This window comes from Typha latifolia, chromosome 5 (genome assembly GCF_019914945.1).
Source record: "Typha latifolia isolate L0001 chromosome 5, TyphaL0001v2, whole genome shotgun sequence".
Classification (NCBI taxonomy): Eukaryota; Viridiplantae; Streptophyta; class Magnoliopsida; order Poales; family Typhaceae; genus Typha; species Typha latifolia.
This window is the reverse complement of record NC_133090.1, coordinates 15,887,889-15,909,757: the sequence shown is the minus strand read 5'-3', so window position 1 is coordinate 15,909,757 and position 21,869 is coordinate 15,887,889. Positions and strand designations below refer to the sequence as shown.

The 21,869-nt window shown below is 37.6% G+C and overlaps 2 protein-coding genes across 6 annotated transcripts; both read right to left on the bottom strand.

The window, feature by feature from the left end:
• Positions 1-580: 580 nt before the first annotated feature.
• LOC140788507 (subtilisin-like protease SBT5.6) lies at positions 581-4,902 on the bottom strand. The gene is made up of 10 exons (XM_073137772.1): positions 4,724-4,902; positions 4,524-4,618; positions 4,338-4,435; positions 4,037-4,207; positions 3,808-3,919; positions 2,288-2,852; positions 2,077-2,177; positions 1,630-1,990; positions 1,345-1,558; positions 581-1,264 (listed from the first exon to the last, which is right to left on the bottom strand). Exons 1-10 carry the CDS (start codon positions 4,823-4,825, stop codon positions 732-734), a joined length of 2,352 nt encoding a protein of 783 aa, XP_072993873.1. The 5' UTR covers positions 4,826-4,902; the 3' UTR covers positions 581-731.
• A 1,059-nt stretch (positions 4,903-5,961) lies between these two features.
• Positions 5,962-20,761, bottom strand: LOC140788506 (alpha,alpha-trehalose-phosphate synthase [UDP-forming] 1-like). 5 transcript variants are annotated; one of them, XM_073137768.1, is made up of 20 exons: positions 20,298-20,761; positions 19,990-20,175; positions 19,828-19,898; positions 19,274-19,742; positions 18,915-19,012; positions 18,421-18,809; positions 17,245-17,359; positions 16,937-17,038; positions 14,641-14,791; positions 13,877-13,965; positions 13,464-13,512; positions 12,902-13,002; positions 12,050-12,237; positions 11,076-11,193; positions 9,478-9,657; positions 9,280-9,402; positions 9,112-9,199; positions 8,856-8,986; positions 8,274-8,372; positions 5,962-6,807 (listed from the first exon to the last, which is right to left on the bottom strand). In XM_073137768.1, the coding sequence occupies exons 4-20, from the start codon at positions 19,707-19,709 to the stop codon at positions 6,400-6,402; spliced, it is 2,865 nt and encodes a 954-aa protein (XP_072993869.1). In that variant the 5' UTR covers positions 19,710-19,742; positions 19,828-19,898; positions 19,990-20,175; positions 20,298-20,761; the 3' UTR covers positions 5,962-6,399. The 5 variants fall into 5 exon arrangements, 4 of the variants coding, with proteins under 4 accessions (XP_072993869.1, XP_072993872.1, XP_072993870.1 ...); XR_012109030.1 differs by lacking the exon at positions 9,112-9,199; XM_073137771.1 differs by lacking the exon at positions 20,298-20,761 and having other exon boundaries at positions 20,056-20,178.
• Between the last annotated feature and the right edge of the window lie 1,108 nt (positions 20,762-21,869).

Genomic DNA, 21,869 nt, shown 5'->3' with positions numbered 1-21,869 from the left:
TCCCATCGGGATTGGGAATTAGAACCGTGGGGGTTATGATCACCTTCGACAAACCCCAAGCCTACAGCTTTACTAATGTATTATTCCAGGCAATAAAAATAAATGGAAAGAGATGGTTAGGATTAATTCCCTAATTGTTGGAACCACACCACCTAATATTAGTAAAGCTTTATCCATTAAGTTTAGAAGCAATAAGGAGAGCTTGATTAACTACCCACGTGCTATTTAATGCTCTACTTAAAGCTTAAGCTGATATGAAATCCAAGAGTTTCTTTGTATGCGCATTAAGTAAATTACTTTGTGGTTTTGTATAAATGAAAGATTATGAGGTAGGTTATGACAATGAAAGATTGCTAATCTCTAATCCCTTTTAAGATAAAGACCATGGGATAGACTGACTAAGAACCAGTACGAATCATTAAAAAAATATCAAAGAGGGTGGGTATGTTACGTAAATTTTAATTGAATTTAATGAGAACTATAGAACTCGGGCTTTGACGAATTCGGTATACGAACGTTATCTTTTTCGGACACTTTGGGGGGATAGCAACGGCTTCTTTTGGACTTTAGAGAGCTGCGCTGAGGTGAGACGAAATCCCCTTAATTTATTAATTAATCACCATTACTTATGGATAATCCTGAAGTAGTTTCAATTACATCAAACTCACTCCTCCGTTATTTTGAAGCTATAAATACTGGTAAAATTAGGATCATTAAAGCACCAAAAAAAATCATGCAATAGAAACAACTATAGGGCTCCTCACTGTATGAAGGCCATCACTCCACGTATAAGATCCAGCCAAAAATTCTCCACTTTTTTCCCCACCACCCCTCTTTCTCGCCTTAAATCTTATGGAAAAGCTCTTCTTTTCTCCCACCATTCTGAAGTGCAATCTTTTCGGAGAAATTTTTACCGAGACGCCGACGGGTTCGATAATGGCCACGTGGTAATGGGCCTCACCTCGGCCCACATTGGTGACGGTCCGCCGGACGGTGGCCGATCCGTTGAGATTTGCGACGGCGACGGATGGATGGTTGAGATTGGACGGAGATGGTGGGCTTTTTGGGCAGGGGAAAGAAGGGTCCATTTGGACTCCAGTACTTGAGCAAGTATAGACTAAGTAGTCTTCATACGAAGCGTCGTATATAAGGCCCGGATCCGATGCGTGGGTGGGCCTAATGTGGCCCGATCCAAAGTCCATGGGCCCAGCCACGCTTCCATCTCCGTTCATTAATGGGCCTCCTTGGGCATTGCTCACAGTAGCTTAAAAAAAAAAAGAGATAAATAAAAGCCATTAGAATTAAAAGAGAAGGATTAATGGGTTTTGATAGTATATTGTATACCAGTGGTCATGATAGCGGATCTAATAGCAGCGGAGCTCCAATTAGGGTGCATGGATTTGAGAAGAGCAGCAGCGGCGGACACGTGGGGGCACGACATTGATGTGCCTGAGACGATATTATACTTAACGCTTCTATTATCCCCATCGAGCTTTGTGGGCGACGAGGATTCGCTCCAAGCTGCTAATATGTTCAAACCTGGTGCCGTGATGTCTGGCTGCGAGGTATTGGAATTTGACCGTAATTAGTAGTAATGAGGAGAGATTAGAAGTGGGATAAGATGTGTACCTTGAGAATATTGGGGTCCAGGGAGTTGGGACCTCGAGATGAGAACTGGGTCATGACAGGAGAAGGCTTAACGCCCACAACAGTGTTAGCCCCACTAATCGCAGCTTTCGGGCTTAATCGACTCGAGTGGATGTAATTAAGAATGGTAATGGCGTCATTAGAGGAGACGCCGGCTCCCGGAAGCACGTGCGCGTCCACGGGGATCTCGTTGCCGTTGGGCGGAGGATTCCCTAAAAGGATGGCTGCACCGCCGGCTCTCTTCACCTCCAACCCTTTACCAACTCTTAGCCCGCTCCCTCTCATGCACATTACTATCTTGCCCCTCACCTTCTCCTCGGACAGAGAGTTCGGTAGGCATTGCCTATACGAGTATACATACGGTATGGTAAATTTAATTTGCATATAACACCCTATGTTTTAAGTGAATTCCAAGTAGTTTGTACGTACCCTGACACGTTGCTTGGAGTCCCGGGAACAACTGCATCGCCAGCGTAGACAAGAGGGTAGAATACGTTATTCTTCAACTTATATGGTGTTACAGTTTGGCCCTGATCATTATTATTATTATTATTATTATTATTATTGCATTCATGAGAAATAAATTATATATATATATATATTATAATATGCATCGAGGTGGTCTTAAATGTTAAATTACCATGATCATCTTGCCATCGCCTAGCCTTATGGGAGCGTCGAAAGAACGATCGATGCTGCTCGCCGCCACCGTGATGATCCATGGCGCGAGGTTCGACGCCGTCGCCGGCCCGGGGCCGGAATTTCCGGCGCTGCATGCGACCACTATCCCGCGCTTAGCCGCGTGCAGCGCGCCGACGGCGATGCCGTCGTCGGAGAACTTCGGCTGCGCGCCGGTGGTCCCGATTGATATGCTCAGCACGTCGACGCCGTCGCCGATGGCGTCGTCGATCGCCGCGAGCATGTCGGCCTCGAAACACGTGTTCTCGATGTTGGGGTTTGGGCCTGGGATCGGCCAGCAGACCTTGTAGATCGCCAGCCGGGCGAGGGGGACGCCGCCTGAGGCGGCGCCGGAGGCGAAGCCTCCGAGGGCGGAGACGCCGTAGACGAGGCGGCCGGCGACGGTGGAGGCTGTGTGGGTGCCGTGGCCGTCGTGGTCGCGAGGAGAACGGTAGGCGTAGGTGGTGTTGAGAGAAGCGTAGTAGGCCTCATACGACTTGAGGTAATAACGAGCTCCGATTAGCTTCCTGTTTGTTGACCACCACAAATTAAGTTGTTTTAAGTTAACCTGAATCACTAATTAAGCATGCAAGAGTATAGTTGAATCACAGATACGTACATATACATATATACTCAAGACAAATAATTTTTTTTCTTTTTTATTAATCTTTGTTACTTGACATGCACATACATGGCGTAAATTTAAACTAATCGATTTATTATGTTGGTTAAAGTTCGACAAATTCTAACTGTTTTTTACCCATGGATGGTTTATGGTCCAACCTCTGTCCAGCTACACTTATGTGGCTTAGCTTTTCACCAGTCAAATCAGTTAATATAGAAAACCAACATAAATAAAATTAGAAGGCCAAGGCTAGACCACCCAGTGGGAATGGTGCTCTCTCTTCTCCCGTGGTGTAAGTTGTCTTCTTCACTTAAGCTCTCCAGCCTCTCCAACCCTAAAACCACCAATCCTTCCAGGTTACACCTTAACAAACCACCAAGCCAAGTCATAAGCTTCCTTTGTCTCCATATTAGGTTGTGGGTCTCATCTCTCACCAGATCCCCAGTAGATACCCAACTATTTCAAGCATCAAATAATTGAGATATATCCAGCAAAGCCAACATAGATAGAATTTGGACTTGGACAAAACTTATCCCAGCGAAGATAGCAGACACACAGCAACGTATTAAGATATTTAGTCCTTGTCTTCTTTTTCATTATGGGTCACGGGTAGTTTGTTTGTTTGTTTCACTTGTATGGGGCTCGTAAAACGACAGGGGAATGATGTCGTTGTGTCGCAAGGTTGAGCATTATTAAGATTACCCATGATTGTAATTAAGAACGCAAACCAATTGGTATAAGTTTATCTTCTTCCTTTTAATGATCCCAACTGCCATGGCCTCAACTTTTAAGGCACTTTTTGGACACTATTTTAGTTGATTAAAGAAATTAAGAGAGAAAGAGATGATGTTACTAACTTGTTGCAGCACGAAGCGTTGAATGCATCTCCTTCTTCACAGATTCCTTTCCATCCTTTTGGAATGGGTCCCATTCCTTCATCACTGAAGCTTTTTGATTCCGGCCAAATACCTATCAAATTAAACTCAAAAGTTATTATAATCAAAGAATCATGCCTCTATATTATTTGCAGAAACAAACCAATCAAAGAATCACTACACATGAAATTTTTTGTTATTGTATGCTAACCAGAATCCAACATGCCAACGATGACATCTTTCCCATACTTGGCTCTTGATGGTAACCAATCACTTTCTGTACCTTTCAATCCTTCTTCAAACCCCATGAACTCCCAAGACCTGGTTGTGTGTGGTGACCACTTCCCTTCACTCGGAAAGGTAGACACCACTTCCTTCATCCCTGTAATAATTTCACATAGCAAATAAAGCAAATTATATTACTATATTAGAAAAAAAAAGTGAAGAAAAATCTATGTTGGATTTTATGCTTCTTTCTTTCTATATATATATATATATATATATATATATACCCGATAGCTTTGCGACTTCCTCTTTAGATAGCAATGCGGCGAAGCCATTGATGCTGTTCTTGTAGCTGTACAGGAGAGACTCCTGTGCGTCCTCTTCACTAGAAATCATAAAACCAATAGAAGCCCATTAAAATACTAACGGATTATAAAAAGATAAAAGAGAGATATCACCATTAATTCTCGCACCTTTTCTTAACGGAGAGCAATAAGGAGTGGTGGTCTTCCCGGATTTCTTGAGTGGTTTTAGTTCCACTATGTTCTCCTAAGTACACTATATATACCTATCACCGAAAATTAACAACCCATAATTTACTTAAACTAGCTAGTAGAGAAACCAAATTATACACAAAAAAGAAAAGGTAAAATAGAAATTCTAGTCATCAAACCTGGCCTTGCTTATAAGAGGAAGCATTAATGGAGATAAGAGAGAGGAAGAGGAGGAAGTGATGAAGGAGAAGAAGAGATGAGAAGGTTGGATGTCTTCCCATCTTTCTCCCAAGGAGCTCTCTTGCCGTCCTCGATGTGGTGCCCGGTGTCCCTCATACGTATATATATAGATAGAATATTATAATCATATGATTTACAAAAGTTACTATGTATATTACTACTATCCAAATATGACTTACTAAGTTACTATGAATGCAGCCAATTCCTTATCAGTGCTTGGATGACATTAATTTTAAAAATTAAAGTGGAAAGGATCTTTCTAATGCTCAAGAACCAATTCGTGCAAGTTAAGCTCGTCTTTTTCACAAGATCGAACAACTAGAAAGCAACAAGGTAAAGACTAAACCCGGGTTTCGCACGGCGCACGCCAAGACAACAACGTCCCGCTTCTGGACCGCCACTTAGGTGTTAGGACCTATCGCTCGTCTAAGCATTTCCACAAACAGTAGATCGACAGAGAAGGATTACAAAAGCTGAGTCCACTCTTTGGTCGTTACCCGTTCGGGTTCGGATTCTGGATAGATCCGATCCGAATTTGTACGTTTCTTCGTGTGCTTATATGTGGATGGACCGTCGTCCCTTTCAGAGCAGGGGAAAAAAAAAGTGATACATGAATGATTGAGTTCATACTAGTCGGAGAATTCAACTTCTGTAGCTATCTTTGGTTTGTCTTGAATCGCGCACGCTCTTAAAAGCTCTGACCCAAATCCCTTGTATTAGAGAAAGCTCTGTAACACTTTTGTTTGTATCGCATCGTGAATTGCCCTGATTCAGAGGAAAAGCCTCCATGCGTATAAAGATGATGCATGTTAAAAACTTTTATAGACTAAGACTGTAATCTAAGTTAAGAAATATGTAGACTGACTAAGGACTAAATTAAAAGTATGATTTACTAAGAAGTTCTTGGGAGGTATCATACACGTGTCTATCTTTCATCATTTCATCATGAAAGAGAAAATACTTACAACAACTCAGTGAACGATGGCTTCCTACAGAAGTTTCTCCATGTAGTCCCGTAAGAGAGAAAGAAACCAAACTATGCTTCATTTCCTCAGAAATGCTCATGAAAGCTCAAAATGATAAACTAAGAATGAGATGCAAATAATATGAAACAAAAGTTATCAAGGACATTAATGCTACAGCACTAGAAGAAGGATATTACTAGCAATACACCAAATTCAAATGAACCAAACAGAATGGATTAGTTTGGCTAGAAAGCCAACAGATCTAGAGATACTACAAATGTGAACCTTCCTGGCAGGAACAACATGTAAGTTGGGACTATTGTCAACACAAGAAAATCCTATAAGGACGCAGCCTTCTCTTCTCAGAACCATCAGCCAGCTACACTCGGAGTAGTTATGTCGACTCATGTGCAATATGATCTTTCCTCAAGCACCTCTAGATGTAAAATGTAGAATTTACACATTTTCTTTACAATGTAAATCAGCAATTTGAAGCCATCTATACTATTTTGTAACTCCATGACGTGAATGATGTACTACTGCCTCTCATAAAACTATAAAGGATTACTGCTCTTTCGATGAACTTGTCGACCGGTATCTATTTCCTACTTGAGAACCCTCTGATTGGCATCATTTAGGTAAGATGCAGCTCAGGCACCGATGTTTGCTGCCTCCGCCAGCTCCTTGAGGAAATTAACTACATCATCAGATGAGTTGAGCAGATACCTCGCATTAGAACGCTTCCTCCCGACAGCACAAGAGAAATAGTTATCACCCTTGAGATCAAGAACAGAAGATCCCTCGCGCCATGACATGGTCTCCTGAGGAGATCGCCATCCAGTTGAGTTGTTATGATTTGTAGGTATTCTCCTATCAGATCCATAAGATGCCCTTGGCGTCCTTGATTGGGGTGTTTTTGAGTTGTTCCTGCTATTTGATGACCTACCTGTGGACCTCCTATCAGGAGAGGGCCTTCCCCCATCAGCTCCTTTTCCTTTCGAAGAATTTGCAGTTTCTGATGGAAGCTCTGGCTCAAAAAATGTATAGATGTCCTCATCCTGAATAATATACCCACATAGATGAAGCACATCCAGAAACCAATGATGTTGTCAAACAGAAATTACATGCTCATCACAGAGCAAAGAGAAATATCTCCTATTAATCCTTTGTTTAACCTGGAAGCATCTCTAATCACTTTATTTTCTATCTGATACAAAAAAAAAGTTTTCTAGAGAGAATTTCGAGATGCCTGGCAAGATGATATAATTTTAAGATGGAAGGTCAGAAGAAATCAAGAACTTCGGAAATTTGTGATCTCTTTGTAGTAGAAGCTATGAGTTTTCTCAAATCTCAACAAAATTCTAATATCATGGATCTTAAAAGGACTTTCACAGTTTCTGACTGCACAACTAAGCTCTGTACCATTTGCATGGCATTCCAATAAAAGCCTCAAAAACCAATGGCAAAATCAGTACAGATTATAAGAAACAAAATTTATCTATATGTGACACTGATTTTTCTACCAGTGGGTAGGCACAAATGACATTTTACAAGTCTTATAAAAATCATAACATTGTTTTTAGCAGTGCAGCAGAAGAATGATACTAACTACATCATCTCAATCATGAATGTAGGACTGGAGCTATGGTTACTACCATAAAATTGTACAGCCCAATGCTGATAGAAGTTCCTGGCTGAACAAGGCTCTGTACTTTGACAACTCTCATGTATGTCAATCAGGCAAAAAGAAAGGGAGAGACTTGAATCTGGAATTTGTAGAAAATATTATTTGATCAAGCTTGGCTTGGTCTTTCTTTTTCCAGAGCACAGAATTTGGAATCAACCTCAGCTAATCTACTTTCAGATTGAGCCTGACAGCCTATTTAAGTAAAGGCAAGGAAAAGGATTATTCAAGATACCTAATAGTCTAATAGTCCCGATCAAGTCACCCAAAATCACTGCTCCAGGGCCGTTAAGTGTTAATTTGTGTAACCTCTACGAGAGCTAATGGTTAATGTAACTTGTGAGGAATTATCTTATATTTCTTGCACATAAATATATAGGTTTATATTTCTAGTCTCCCTATTAAACTGAGACTTATCATTTTAGGGCCTGCCCAAGCTCAAAATTATTTTTCAAGATTAAATTTGAAGATCAATTTATTTCATTCAGTTTCAAGCAAATCATGATTGAGTCTAATATAGAACCAAGCTCAAAATACTTGTCAGACGGCTTGATTTATTTGACAGCTCTACTGTCACTCCTTGTTTCTCTTTCATCAATCACTTGAAAATATACTATGGATAAAACTTTATCAGTAGCACCATCAACATGTTTTCTATCATTAGATATTTTGGCTCAATGAATAAACGAGATGATTTCAACTATTTCTGTGCTCGTTACTTTTCTTATATCCTATCCTTTATTAGTATTCATTGTGTTGCTATGATATTAATCAGAAGCTAGAAAGCAAGAAGTTGCACCATGAACTAAGCTCATTAGACACATCATTATCTAAAATTACCTTTCCAAGAAAGTGGCCGACACAGAGAACATAATCAATTGGAGTAACCATGCTTTTACTATGAACTATTTCTCCCAAAATGCGATCAATTGCAGCACCCTGCAGAGAGAAAAAAAAGGTCCTTCATGATGGAATTTATCTTGACACCTTAACCAATAATGAGTTAAAAACTTGCTGATATGCTGTCACCTACATCTAGAAGCTGTCAGTGCTTTATGTGTCACTAAAGTTGAGGGTTCTATGTTCAATTATTATTTTTATATGATTGCCAAGAAAAAATATAAAGTTTGGCTCATACTTTTAATAGTAAAATAACAAACAAAGGAAGGATTTCAGATTGATCAAACTTAATTCACAATTTGATCCTTGATATCTTTGTTAGCCAAAAAAAGGACAGACAGACGAGTGGTGAAGCCAGACTCAACAGCCAGAAATATCCTTTTCAAGAAATTATAAAATGTTCCAAATCCTACTTAGAATGCAATAGGTATCCTACAAAGTTATTAAGAATTGTGAAAGCTCAAGAGATGAACTACTAATATCCTGAGTTATCCTTTTCTAAAAGGAAAACATGTAACAGACCTTGGTAACCCCAACAGATCGAACCTCAACTGACCGGCTACCTTGGACAACATCAACTGCCGCATTGGAGATTGGGCCTGTCCACAAATGCTGCAGCATATCTCTTGCTTGAAGTCTTCCAAATTCAACATCTGAACAACAAAAAGAAAGATTGTGTTCTAAAAAGTGATGGCAAGAGTGAGGGTGTTCATGATCACAAAACTTTGCATAAAACATAATGTAAGAATTCTCTGTCATTGAGAATCTCATGTCCTACCTGCATACTTGTAATTCCATACAAGTGAGGTCTCACGATGTTCAAAGTGAGACCTAGGCGTTCTCTCAGTGAAATATTCAAACACATGCTGGAAAAGTTCAGTTAATGTCACATGCCTAGAACATTAAAATATTGCAATAGAATGAAAGATTGAAAAGTGAAAAGCACCTTCACACTGTCAACCCAATCCATATTAAGGTGTTCTGGCATTGTTGTCATCCATTCTCCACCTGTAAGACGCAAAAACATCCCATTTTCAGCTGCCAACCACATGTTGAATTCTCCAAAATTCTGTAGGAAAATAAAACAAATTAGTTAATAAATTCATGTAATGGAAGAAGCAAGATTTTAATTTAATAATAGTACATCATCTAGGACACTTCTGTCACTTCCACTAAGTACTACAACAGTTGTTTGTTTATCGTCGCAAAGAGTTGTCAAAGATGCTTTCAAATCTGGGTGTAATTTGAGTTCCATCTCCTTAATCTGATCTCCACCTCTTCTTCCAGAGGATTCAACTGGCTCTGTCAATGTTGCATTGAAACCCTAACATTTTGCAGTAAGAAAATTAAAAAAAAGAAGCAGTAAGAATAGTCTGAAGAGACTGCTATGGTATTCTATATACAGTCATGTATGAACAACAAAATAGAAACTGCTATAGGTACAAAAGAGTCAAGTTACATTCTGCACTACTTCTATTATCTTTACAAGCAGAGAGTTCTAGTTATGAGAAATTCCAGTTCCGTTAATATTTTGGCATCAGGATATCAAGAGGATTGAACCAACTTATCAATTTCAGCATTAAATTAAAACTAAAAAGATGAAAGAAACCGACAGTGCTCTATGGAGTTTCAGATGGAGCTATGAATCAATTGGGAAGGGTAAAATTTAATGGATTTCTTCATGATTATTAGAGCATACTAAACGTACATGGTTGTCAATCAGTATGCATATAGTTCTATATATACAAAGACTGCCATAAGCAGTAACTAGGAAAGCATGTACATTCTGCGAATACATGTTAGATGCTTTTGATGGCCACGGTATCTAAGATAAAGCTTACTTAAATTGTTGGCCTTCTAAACCAAGGATGACCGTGCCGGTGGCATACCGGCACATGGCAGGAGGGGTGTCGCACGACACCCCTCCTAATAGTTCCACCGCTCGCCGTCGCTGCCGACGGCGACGGCGATCAGAGAGCGGCAAGCGGCAACGGCGATCAGCGAGCGGCGACGGCGAATGTGAGTATCTATTTTTTTTCTCTCTTCTTATGGCACGGCCGGTGGTTGGCACGGTCCGTGCCTGTGGCACGACTATCGTTGTTCTAAACAATCTTCTTCGAAAGGAGAACATATAGTATTATTTCTAAACTAGATTCAAAACATCTAAAAAAATTTAACTTCCCATTATCAACTACAGAAAAGAGTAGCCCTAACTATCCTCGACAAATCTCATGGAAAACTTGGGTTACCATTTTGAATTCAAAAGGTCATATTACAAACTTGAAGATGATTCCTTTACGCACCATAACTGCTTTCTGTGCAGTTTTAATCCACGTTATTTCTACATAATTGATTTTGGAATAAAAATAATATGAGACATTGCATACAAAATACAACATCTTGATAACTTAAAATTGCATTATGATTTCCCATTTATGATTCAACATAGGAATAATTCTAGTTAGACCCTCTAAACTATCACTAGTTTTTACATGTTCCGATGAACCTTTTTATTGACATAGACCTTCTGAACTAATATAAAAAAATAACTATATGGACTCCCTGAACTAAGAATTTTAATTTATGTGGATAAACAAAAATAAAAAAGGTATGTGAAAAACAGTGTTAGTTTAAGAATTCTAAGTGAAATTAACCCTTCAACATAAAGGAAGAGAAAAGAAATACAAGTTGCAGCTATAATCTATCTGAAATAAGAGCAATAGTTCATGGAAAGGAGGATACCAATATGAGCAATCGATTCTTCGACTGCAAATATCGTTCTATTGCTGTTTGTGAAGGAAGTATAGGCGGAACTTGCCTTGTTCTAAGTTGGGCTTCCACAACAGTATCATTTAATTCACTACAGCCAACAGAATATGGTAAGAGAAATTCTAAGATTAATTTAGAAAAACTATTTTCAAACATGACAGACCATTTACTATTTTATAAAAGCCAGAAAGCGATGCCAAACAAACCAACCCCAACCAGATCAATCAGAAAAGCAAATATATACGCAAGTACTGCACAAGAACGCATCAGATTAAGTATTCATAATTATAGTCACGCTACACAAGCAAGTAAAATCTAAAAAATACATAGAATACTCGCTGTAATAAGTTGCATAATGGAAGTTAAAATCATCAAAAGGAAAGAATAAAGCAAGCCAACAGTACAAGCAAGTAAATGTGATGAAACCTTTGAGGCTGCTTAAGATTTATTCATATGCTATATGGTTTGTTATACTTCAGAATTTTTGCATAATATGTAATGTTACTATGATTGAAATGCATTATTTCTTGTTCTATGTTTTGACGATTTATTCCTTCTAGTAGATGGATTGTCCTCCTTATCAAGTAACAACAAGTATGTCATATGAGAATACAAAGGTTTTCTATGACAGATTTTAGCAGGATAGCTTCCTCTTATGTATGGATTTGTATCATTAGTAAGAACAGGAGACATAATCCACCTCAACTTAGTACCCAGACCACATATCAGTTACAACCTTCTTGAGTGTGCAGTTACAAATGACCTACTCATGTTGTTCTCCACGATTCAGATGAAAAGCTGTTGAAAAGTAAGGGAATCTTCAACTTTTGGGCAAATAATACCATAAGAAAATTCTAATCCTCCAGTCAAAATGCTAACAACAAGCAACTCATGAAAAGACCAGAATATTCAAGTTCTTATTGAGCAACTAGGATTGAAATCCTTACCTTACAAAAGTTTCAGCCCAATCTTGGGCAGTGTGTGTAGTCACATGAGCATAGTTATGTCTGTGCCTTTTTTCTCTCTCATCAGAAGGCATATTCAAAGCATATCCTATTGAGGATGCAACTTCAGTGATATTCCATGGGTTTACTAGGAGGGCACCAGCTCCAAGGGATTGTGCTGCTCCAGCAAACTAAAAATTAAAGCAACAATATAGCATGAAATAAATACTATGTTGCAGGCAGATTACCTTATTATATAAACAAGCAAATATGTTAAGCAGGACAGCAAGAGGGAACTGCAAGCCAATGGATGGTAAACTATCAAAAGAAAACAATGACAAAAACTAATTTGACCCATAACTATTCTTAGCCTCCATGATCTCGCTGACAGACTTGTAGCTTATATTTGTTATAATAACCTAAAGATACTAAAATTGACATGCTTGATTTATTTGTTCTAAATAAATCAGGCTTACAATGAGAAAAATAAGAAACCATGAGTTTTACATCATTGTAGTGCAAAACTATTTTGGTTGCCTACATTGTGGCACTTTGTCATCTGATAGACTTTACTAAAATACATAAATCCCTTATAAAAATGATATAAAGTTACCAACAGCTGCTCCTCAATCGTAATTCAAGAGATAAGGACAGTTAATATTTAAGAAAAGTTCACAGGGCTTTTCAACAAAAGAATGGTGAGTTTATTGTTATCTTAAATGGCATTTGGTTGGTTGCATTAAAACTGAGAATCAACAATTACAGATAGATGATGTGACTATGATGTGCATAGTATAAAATAAAACCATCAAGGAAAGAAAAAAATAGTAAATGAGAAATGTTGTTCGTAATTACTTCACTTAATATCAGAACTCCTTTCTTTGATCCTTGGCATGCCACAAACTCATAGCTCACAAGGTTCATCCCATCTCTCAGTGATGTAACAAGCGCCACATCTAAATTAGGAAAAGGAAAATTTTATGCGAGAATAAGTGCAATTAAAATGATATTTACCCAAATATTAATATGAAATAGAAGCTCCAATTATGTAAAAGTAAGACTCATAGAAGCAGGATAAGAAAAATAATATGAAGTAATTGTAACTTGCAAGGGACTAAATGTTTGGTGGTTGTATAATCAAATGTCAGATAAATTGAAGGAGCTTAGTGGCATGAAAAAGTCCAGAAAAATCTCCCCAGATAGTTTATATTAAAGACTTGGTGGCTGTTCAGAATTCAGACAAATGTACAAATGAAATGCTCACAAGTTTATTACACAAAAGTAATTATTACACATCTCGAGGGTTTTTTGTTACTTCCATGGTATCTCCTTTTCATCTTACATTCAAGAAAAGAAATTAGAAAATGTTTTATAGAAAAAACACAAAGAAGAAACTAAATATAAGACAGAAAATTACCAGTTACAGCATAGAGAGCGCATAATGCATGAAATTCCAAGGATCGATCCTGAAAGAAAGTTAATATATTAAAAAAAAGAGTGGATCTTCTTCTATAAGAAGTAAAAACTAACAGTAGATTATGCATGGAAGTTGAACAAATAGGAAAATCAAGAGACTAATCTAAAATTTATTAGGATCTCTAATGAGATATTTGCACAGCATGGAAGATTTCTAATTACTCTCTCACTTAAACCACACAAAATAATACAATGATATATATCAAGTATCACCATGCACTTATCCTATGGGATAGACATGTTAAAGAAAGCAAATTGTGTAGTGATCAAATTGACTGATGGAAACTATGAAGTATGAACCACTCCAAAGTATGAATTCAGCCATAAAGACAGACCAGATGAATAGAGACATACCAGATGATGTATGGGAACAGCAGTCAGTGTCCCAAATCGGCCATTTATACGTCCAACAATTTCATGCACTTGGCTGGTGAGTTTTTGATCTGGGTACCCCAAAAGAGACAAATGAGGATCCATATTGCAGCTGTCGTATCAGAAAAATGAATTGCTTTGACAATCCACTCTTTGATATAATAAAAACAAGAGTTACCAGTAATAGATTGCTGTTGTAATTGTTTCAACAGGAAAAAGAATAATTCTCTCAACTTCAGAATAATTTGAAACAAAGATCCTATAGTTCAAAAAGGAAGAAATTTTCATTCTAACTATGATGTAATATTTTAGGGATTCTCATGGCTTCAATTTACTGGGTTTCTTTAAGAACATGCAGTATTATATACTTTCCAAATGTTCAACACTGCAGATTCGTTCCTCATCTCTCATCTGAGGAAGATACAAGGAAGCTAAAATCTGTATTTAGCAGCAAATTGGGTGGGGTTGCTTTCCCTTTATATATCTTTGAAAGAACTCAAAACCTGAATACAAGCTCTACTCCTTGAATATAATGGGTTTGAATAACCCCATCTCTAAGAGGTTTACACCATTAAAATTTTAATTTAAACATTAAAACTTAATATTTCAAGGCAAGATAAATGAATGTTCTCTTATATATAGAATCAAATGTAAAAGTTAAGAAAACCATTTTGTTTTCGTAAGTGCTATCTTGCATAAAATGAATTCTACAACAAAACAAATGAAAATACAAAAAAGACGCATACACTCAGGGACATCAGTTCTTGTTGGAACAGCAATTTGTAGCAAGACTACTTTGTCACGCCACGATGAATTTTCCTCCAGAAACTTTTCAAATGCCAAAATCTTTTGAGGAATCCCTTTTATCATATCAAGACGGTCAACACCCAGCATTACCTATTGTATTGCAAAAAGAAAAGAGTGCCAAAAATCAATAAGCAACAATATGAATAATGGAAAATCAAACAAGAAAATATCCAGACCTACCAATAAAGTGGGAAAAAGAAGTTAATCATAGTTCTCAAATATGAAATGTATCAATGGAAGAAATCCTCTAAAGTACAAGACAAAATTATTAAAAAGATAAAGAATTTTTTTAATTTGAACCATTATATAAGCATGAATGTACAGTGCAATACAGATACAAACATGAAATAAGTAAGCTTGAATTTTTCAGTCTAATCAAGACAAAATGTGTGATAACTCAAGTAGAACATTTAGATATTTAATTGCAATCTTATAATCCAATGCATGATTTGAGAGGAAGGAATGCTTCAGTGATGCCTATGATCCTATCCAGGGATTAATATTCCATGACCATGCATTCCTGTTTAGGATTATGGACAGACACATGATGCACATAACTACTTCATCAAAGGATGTAATTGATCAACTCCTGCCAACCCACCAACCGATTGGTTGTCTTCTTGCTATCATCATGTTCATGATTTATATTAATTCCCAAGTTAGTAAATCACACACAATTGACTCAAGGAATACTTTGTTAGAACTTGTGATCCACTCAGCCAACTTAGTTTATGATTTTCCCTAGCGATCTACTTCTAAAGGGAAGAACCTTGGAGTAAGCTTTACAATGTGCTGGACCAAGTCCAAGCCAGGAAGATGATGACAATTGTCAAATAAACATGACAAATATCACAAAAACCAGCAGCTTAAACTGCCAAAAATATGACCTTCATGTTTTGCATAAGCACTTATTAAAGACCTAAAATATTTACCCCTAAAAATCTTAAATACTAGAGCAACTTCAAGAATCTAGAAAGCATTGTGGACTAGATGGATAACAGCTTGATGGAGGAAAGTTGTGGAGAATAATTGATAGAAACTAGGAGAAGAAACAAAAATTAAGAATTTGACAAATACAGTCAAGAGGAGCTACAAATATTAATAATTATTATTATGTTTTTCTTTTAAAGAGCAAATGCAGACATCTTACAGTTATACTATCAGAAAAATCATATAAGATGGAATAACTAAAAATAGAGTTTAGAGTTTAGCAATCTTGAGAACAGAAATGACTGATGTCACTGATCCAACACAATGTTCTGACTGATGTAAATTTTAAGGACATAAATTAAAGACAGTTCCAAAATGGCAATAATATGCCAAAGAAGGGATAAATAGAATAATTGATGTAGCCGATAGAAACATCGAACCTAATCCCAAACCACAACAAATTGATAAGTTGAATCCACTTGGTTTTAATCAGAGTTAAATTTCTAGAGAAGGTACTCTCCCATGTATCAACCATCCTTGTGATTTGCGAAGCTTTCAAAAACAAAATCCCATCTAATTGTTGTAATAAATCCTTTGAGTGAGAGAAACTGTATAAAGCATGACCTTCATCCAAAACCAATCTTTCATTATATGCACCAAAATGGGACAAATTGTAAGGATTCAGATACTTATATGTCATTGTACTTGAGATGAGGTATGCCTTGCCTTATCAGGTTATTGATGTCAGCATTACCATAGCTGACATCGCCACATCGGTGATGCATACAGTTATGTCAATTGTACAAATACTGATGTCAATTGCCTCTCCGGGTTAGCTTTTCCTCCCTCCTACAAGTACAACAACGGTCTTGGATTGTCAACAGGATGCCTGATTAATAGAATTACAAAGAGAATTTTGTATGTTTGTTTGTCTTTATAATACCAACATCATGTTGGATAACTAAAATAATCCACCGTCGGTCTTCCTAGCGCCAAACAATAGCAATTTACAGATAAGAATGAGTACCCTAATTACATCAGACATCACAATATATAGTTAAACCATTCATTTACATATACAAAGTAAATACATGAGGGCATAACGTAAGTATTAAATATGTAAATATTCTACTTATAAATGCTATATTAAGCCCAAGAAATCTTGGCATCTGCTTATTAGAGATAAGAAGTCACCTTTTTATAGACAAACTATTTTAGTTTAATGGTCTATCCACCAAGAACACAATTTTTCTCTGCTATGAACTTTGTTAAACAACAAACTCACTGATATGATGCTTTTTTTACCTTTCGACCAGCAAATCGCTGTGTTAATTCATTTATGTGCTCTTTGACTGCTGGAAGCTCCAGTGCTCGTTTAAACCGTTCAGAGTCTATCCCAATAGGAAACTGAAGATTTAACATAAAAAGAGTGATATAAGCAAAATAAAATTTTATGATCTGATCATGACCACAGTCGATATAACTTTAGAAAGTCCATCTGGTAAAAAAGAAAGAAGGATTCCATAAATTGATTTGACTATATAATTCATCCACATACAATTAAAAACTATCATGCAAATGATGAAATAAACTATTTGGACTACAAGCTATACCGCTGCTACCCGAGTCAGCCTTCCTTGATCTTCCACCCCTTCCGGTGTCCCTTCAAGCCCAAGAATTCTCGTGCAAGCACTGACGAAATGCCTTGCATAATCATATGTATGAAAACTGAAGCATAAACTCGGTAAGTAAACAATTGGTAAAGAAAGATGTAGAATGAAATCGCTATTTAAACTGACAGCACTCAAAGTTAATAATTTAGCCTGAATATATGTGATGATATGAAACATCTTGAAAATAACAAACACACAATTCTAATTAAATCAGCAGAAAAAAGAATTTAAAGCTCTGCTAGAAGAATATTAGGGTAGAACCAGATGAATTATTGATATAGTTAAGCATGTATGGTGAGCAGGATTTTGCCACAAACCCATTATATAGAAACTTTCAGTAGTATTACAATTTCAGATAAGAACACTATGATTTTAATTATCTTTAGCAACATGGAGATGGTGTAGCTAGTCCATAAGTGAAACTTGAAGGCAATATGCCCATAACGTCAGACCACTGATCCAGAAGGTTGTTTAGAGTTTAGACAGTACCAAATCCACTGACATTACCTTGTAATACATATTTCACTCAAGCTATGCACAGCATGACAAACTTATCTTTTCTCCCCAAGCATGTCCTCGGATGGCGTCCACTTTGATCGATCTAAAAGCTACTATTGAGGTTCACGTCTTCCTTTATCTTCCCTTACTATCTCAAAGAATTGAATATGAGAGCCATAATCTCAGTCTCGCTATCTGAAAATGTATCTTAATCTAAAGTGTTGTGCTTTTACAATATAGGTATAAATCAAGTAAACAAATAGTTGATTTGGCATAAAAGTAGAAGAACATTGACAGCAAATTACAGCATTCAGCATCATATCTCAGCTACCGAACAATAGCACTAGGAAGCCAGTACAGGAACCTTCCTTTCTGCAATTGCTACTCGGTAACAGATTCTGGTATCGCAATAGGACGAGTAGAGATAGAAAAAGTTGTGCAGCTAATTTGTCTGCTCTAATACCTTTTTTTCTTCTCTTTCTTCTTTTTTGGTGAGAGAAGAAAGAGAAGAATCATGAGAGATTAAGTGGAGGTTATGGTGGAGGACAGAGTGGCATAAAGTCTAAAGACATGTGCCACCCAAAGCTAAGTAACGTATCTAATGAGAGATCTTCTCACCCGACTAAATCAGCAGCAAGAACAGATCTAAGTAACTCTGATCGAGATGGCAGGGTTCTGTGAATTTCTGAAGAAGGGAATGGTGTGTGAAGAAACCAACCAACTTTCATCTTGCTATCATACTCTTTGAGGCATTTCGGAAGAAACATGAGATGATAATCATGGCACCAAACAACATCCCCCTCTTCATAGTGCTGGCTCACGACATCAGCAAACATCTGATTTGCTCGTTTGTATGCATCGAATTGAGACTGGAAGCTTCGAGTAGTAGCTAGCCGATCTTCTTGCGGAAGTCCAAGGTAATGAAAAAGTGGCCACAGGATATTGTTGCAGTACCCATTGTAGTACTGATGCACTATCTCTTCATCGAGAAAAACTGGAATGCATCTCTATTTTCACAAAAAAAAAAAAGAAAAAGAATAACACAACAGCATGAGAAGATGAAAACTTAGAATGCAAATAATTCAGAGACAGGTATCTTATTTTCAACAGACCTTCTCAGCTAGTGCTTTCGTCAGTGCCCTTTGCCCCACTTCATCTGGCACATTGACACCAGCCCATCCTATCCATTTAGCATCAACATCTTTCACACCTATGGCAAAACAAATCAGCAATTGTGAGAATTTGCTTTCCTACTTTGCATGCCATAAAACTAAAGATGACACCTATCCTTGCTCTGGTTTCCCTCAGCTAGCAACTCTAATATTTGAAAATTGTTGACCTACTTTGTTCATCATTTAGTATCACATTTTGCTTCCAAACTATCAGAAACATAATTCTATTTATAAAATGCGATTCTCAAATACATGAATACTAACAATTGACTATTCTACAGCAGAGGAAATATACACACCGAGAAGAGCACTGACGAGCCCGCCTGCACTAATCTCCAGCGACCACGCATCCTCCCCCCGCCTCACCGCCGACACCGGCAATCTATTTGCCACCACCAGCAACCTCTGCTTCATGGGCTTCGCTCCGGGCCTCGTGAACCCTTCCACGGCACTCCGCGCCGTTCTCGACAACAAATCCACCGCGTTCTCATCCGCCACCACGACGCCATCCCACCCGAGTTTCCCTCCGCCGTTCGGCGCCAGCTCGGAAATGTCGGGTCCTCTGCCGGAACCATCTCCGCTAGTGCTGGCGCTGCCGCCGGTGCTACTACTCTCTTCTTGATGAAACGATCGGTTAAACTTCCTGAGCTCCCTATCCCGCAGCAATCTCTCCACCCTCGTCGGATTCCGGCTGTTGTACTTGCTTCCAGACATGATATTCTCGTTGTAGTTCATGCAGTCCGCCAATTAATTCAACGATTTGCCCCTCTGCATAGAATCAAACGTAAAGATAACATATAAACCACTTGTTGAATGAAACATTTACTAGTAAACTACGTCGTTCTTATCTTACACTTCGAGCGAAGAGGAGGAACGGAGGAGAGACGAGAGAGGAGCCTCCCTCCTTATAGCAACATGCACGCACTGTGATCACACAAACCAAGGGTGATCCCCGCGTCAAACCAAAGCATCATCGAACCAAGAGAGGTACAAAGCGAACAGTAAATATACTCGCATTGAGGAATAACAGCAAACACGTTACTGGACAGGATAGGGAAGGAAGCGGGAGCAGATAAATCACCCGGATAAATTACTTATCCGTCTATTTATCCGACATAGATGGGTCTCGCAGTCGGTTGCAACTTGGCGGCACCGTGGTCCACAGCCGATTTTTTTTTTTAATCCGTTCTACTTCCAAGCACTGAAAACAAGAATACAAAATAACGCAGGTATGAAACAGTAAAAATAAATAAAAAGAAAACAGAATTAGATAGATAACGTGTGGAGAAGAGAAATAGAAACAGGATTAATTCCACTACCCACTTCTTCTTCTTCTTCTTCTTCTTCTTCTTCTTCTTCTTCTTCTTCTTCGTCTCTTGTCTCTCTATCTATTCGCTGGGCTTAAAATAGAGAGGCAGGGAGTAGGGATAACTCCTCCTGCTTTATTCCGTCTAGAGCTCGGATAAGGCAAGTGCAGCGAGTGGGGGAAGGGAATAAAGGGCTTCCTTCGAGGGAAGAGGGAAGAGGGGGAGAGAAAAAAAGAAAAAAAAAAGAGAAATAAAATGGAATTTCGATGGTAAATGTAAAATTAGCTGTACTCCAAACTCACCAAAAATGGAATCCAAGCAAAAAAGCACCATTCAAAGGCATGAACGAAGGATGCGAATAGAATTCCGAAGAGGAGAAATAAAAAATAAAAAAAAAAAAAATAAAAAATAAAAAGAAGAAGAAGAAGAAGGAGAGGGTGTGAAACTGTGAAAGGGCGACCCCACCGACCCACTACTCTCGGTTTGGCGAGCTGGGCGTGTCAGGGGATCTTCGTGAATATCCAGAAGCTCTGGTGGTGACGTTGGAGCTTTTTCTCGTGCAGATATTTTATAAAAATACTGAATCTTCCTAAATCTAATTCGAATTTTTTATAAAAAAATTTTGGTACATTTTAACTCTTCTAACTTAAATTCACTTGATTATAACTCCCTAATAATTTAAATAGGATACAGTATATCTTAGACCTAACCGCATACGATAAAAAAAAAACTTAGAACAGTTTTCATGTTAAATTAGATCACAGATTGTAAAGCTATAGAACTAAGAAAAGGGGGGATTTGAAGGTAGTGGGTGCAACTGGGGGCGCCTATGAGATCCTTGTGAGAAACGGGTAGGGTGTTAGGCGCCAAATATCTTGACACGGGGTCGCATTCTTTCTTTCGACCTCACACTCATCAAAAGGTGGCGAGATGCACAACAACAACAACAACAACTACTAACAAATCCTTGGCTCCTTTTTATTTGACTATCAACTATTAATTTTTTTTTTCTCTTCTTTTTCTTTTCTAAGCTTTGGCATGTAGAATTAATCACAAGTGTTGGTAGGTCCATAGCCACAATGTATGCGCACGTGTAATTAAATTGTAATTGTAAGAATATTAGTGTAGCCTAGAGGAAATTTTAGACTAATTGAGAGAGTAATAGCTTTTCAATATATATAATTTTTTTTTCTTTCATGTGATGCATACCTTCCGCATATATTTGCTGATAAAATCAAGTGTTGAGATTATCTTTAAAAATATCCTGAGATAATCTAAGATACTCTTCATTTTTCTTTAAAATATATCTATTTTTTTTATTTATTCTTACTTTAACTATAGAAAAGTTACTAAAGAGTAGAAATGCCATTTTATATATATAGCTTGTTTGGCTCATCAATATGATAACTGTTAAAATTTTAAAAAAAAAAAATCTATATGACAATATGTGAATGCTATTAATTTTTTTAATTTTTATTTCCAAAATAATAATAATAGTGTAATTTAGCGGAGAGTCTAAAGAGATAGAAAATACTACAACAGGCATTTTATCTATGTTTGTTCTATAAATATCAATTTCTTAGTTTCT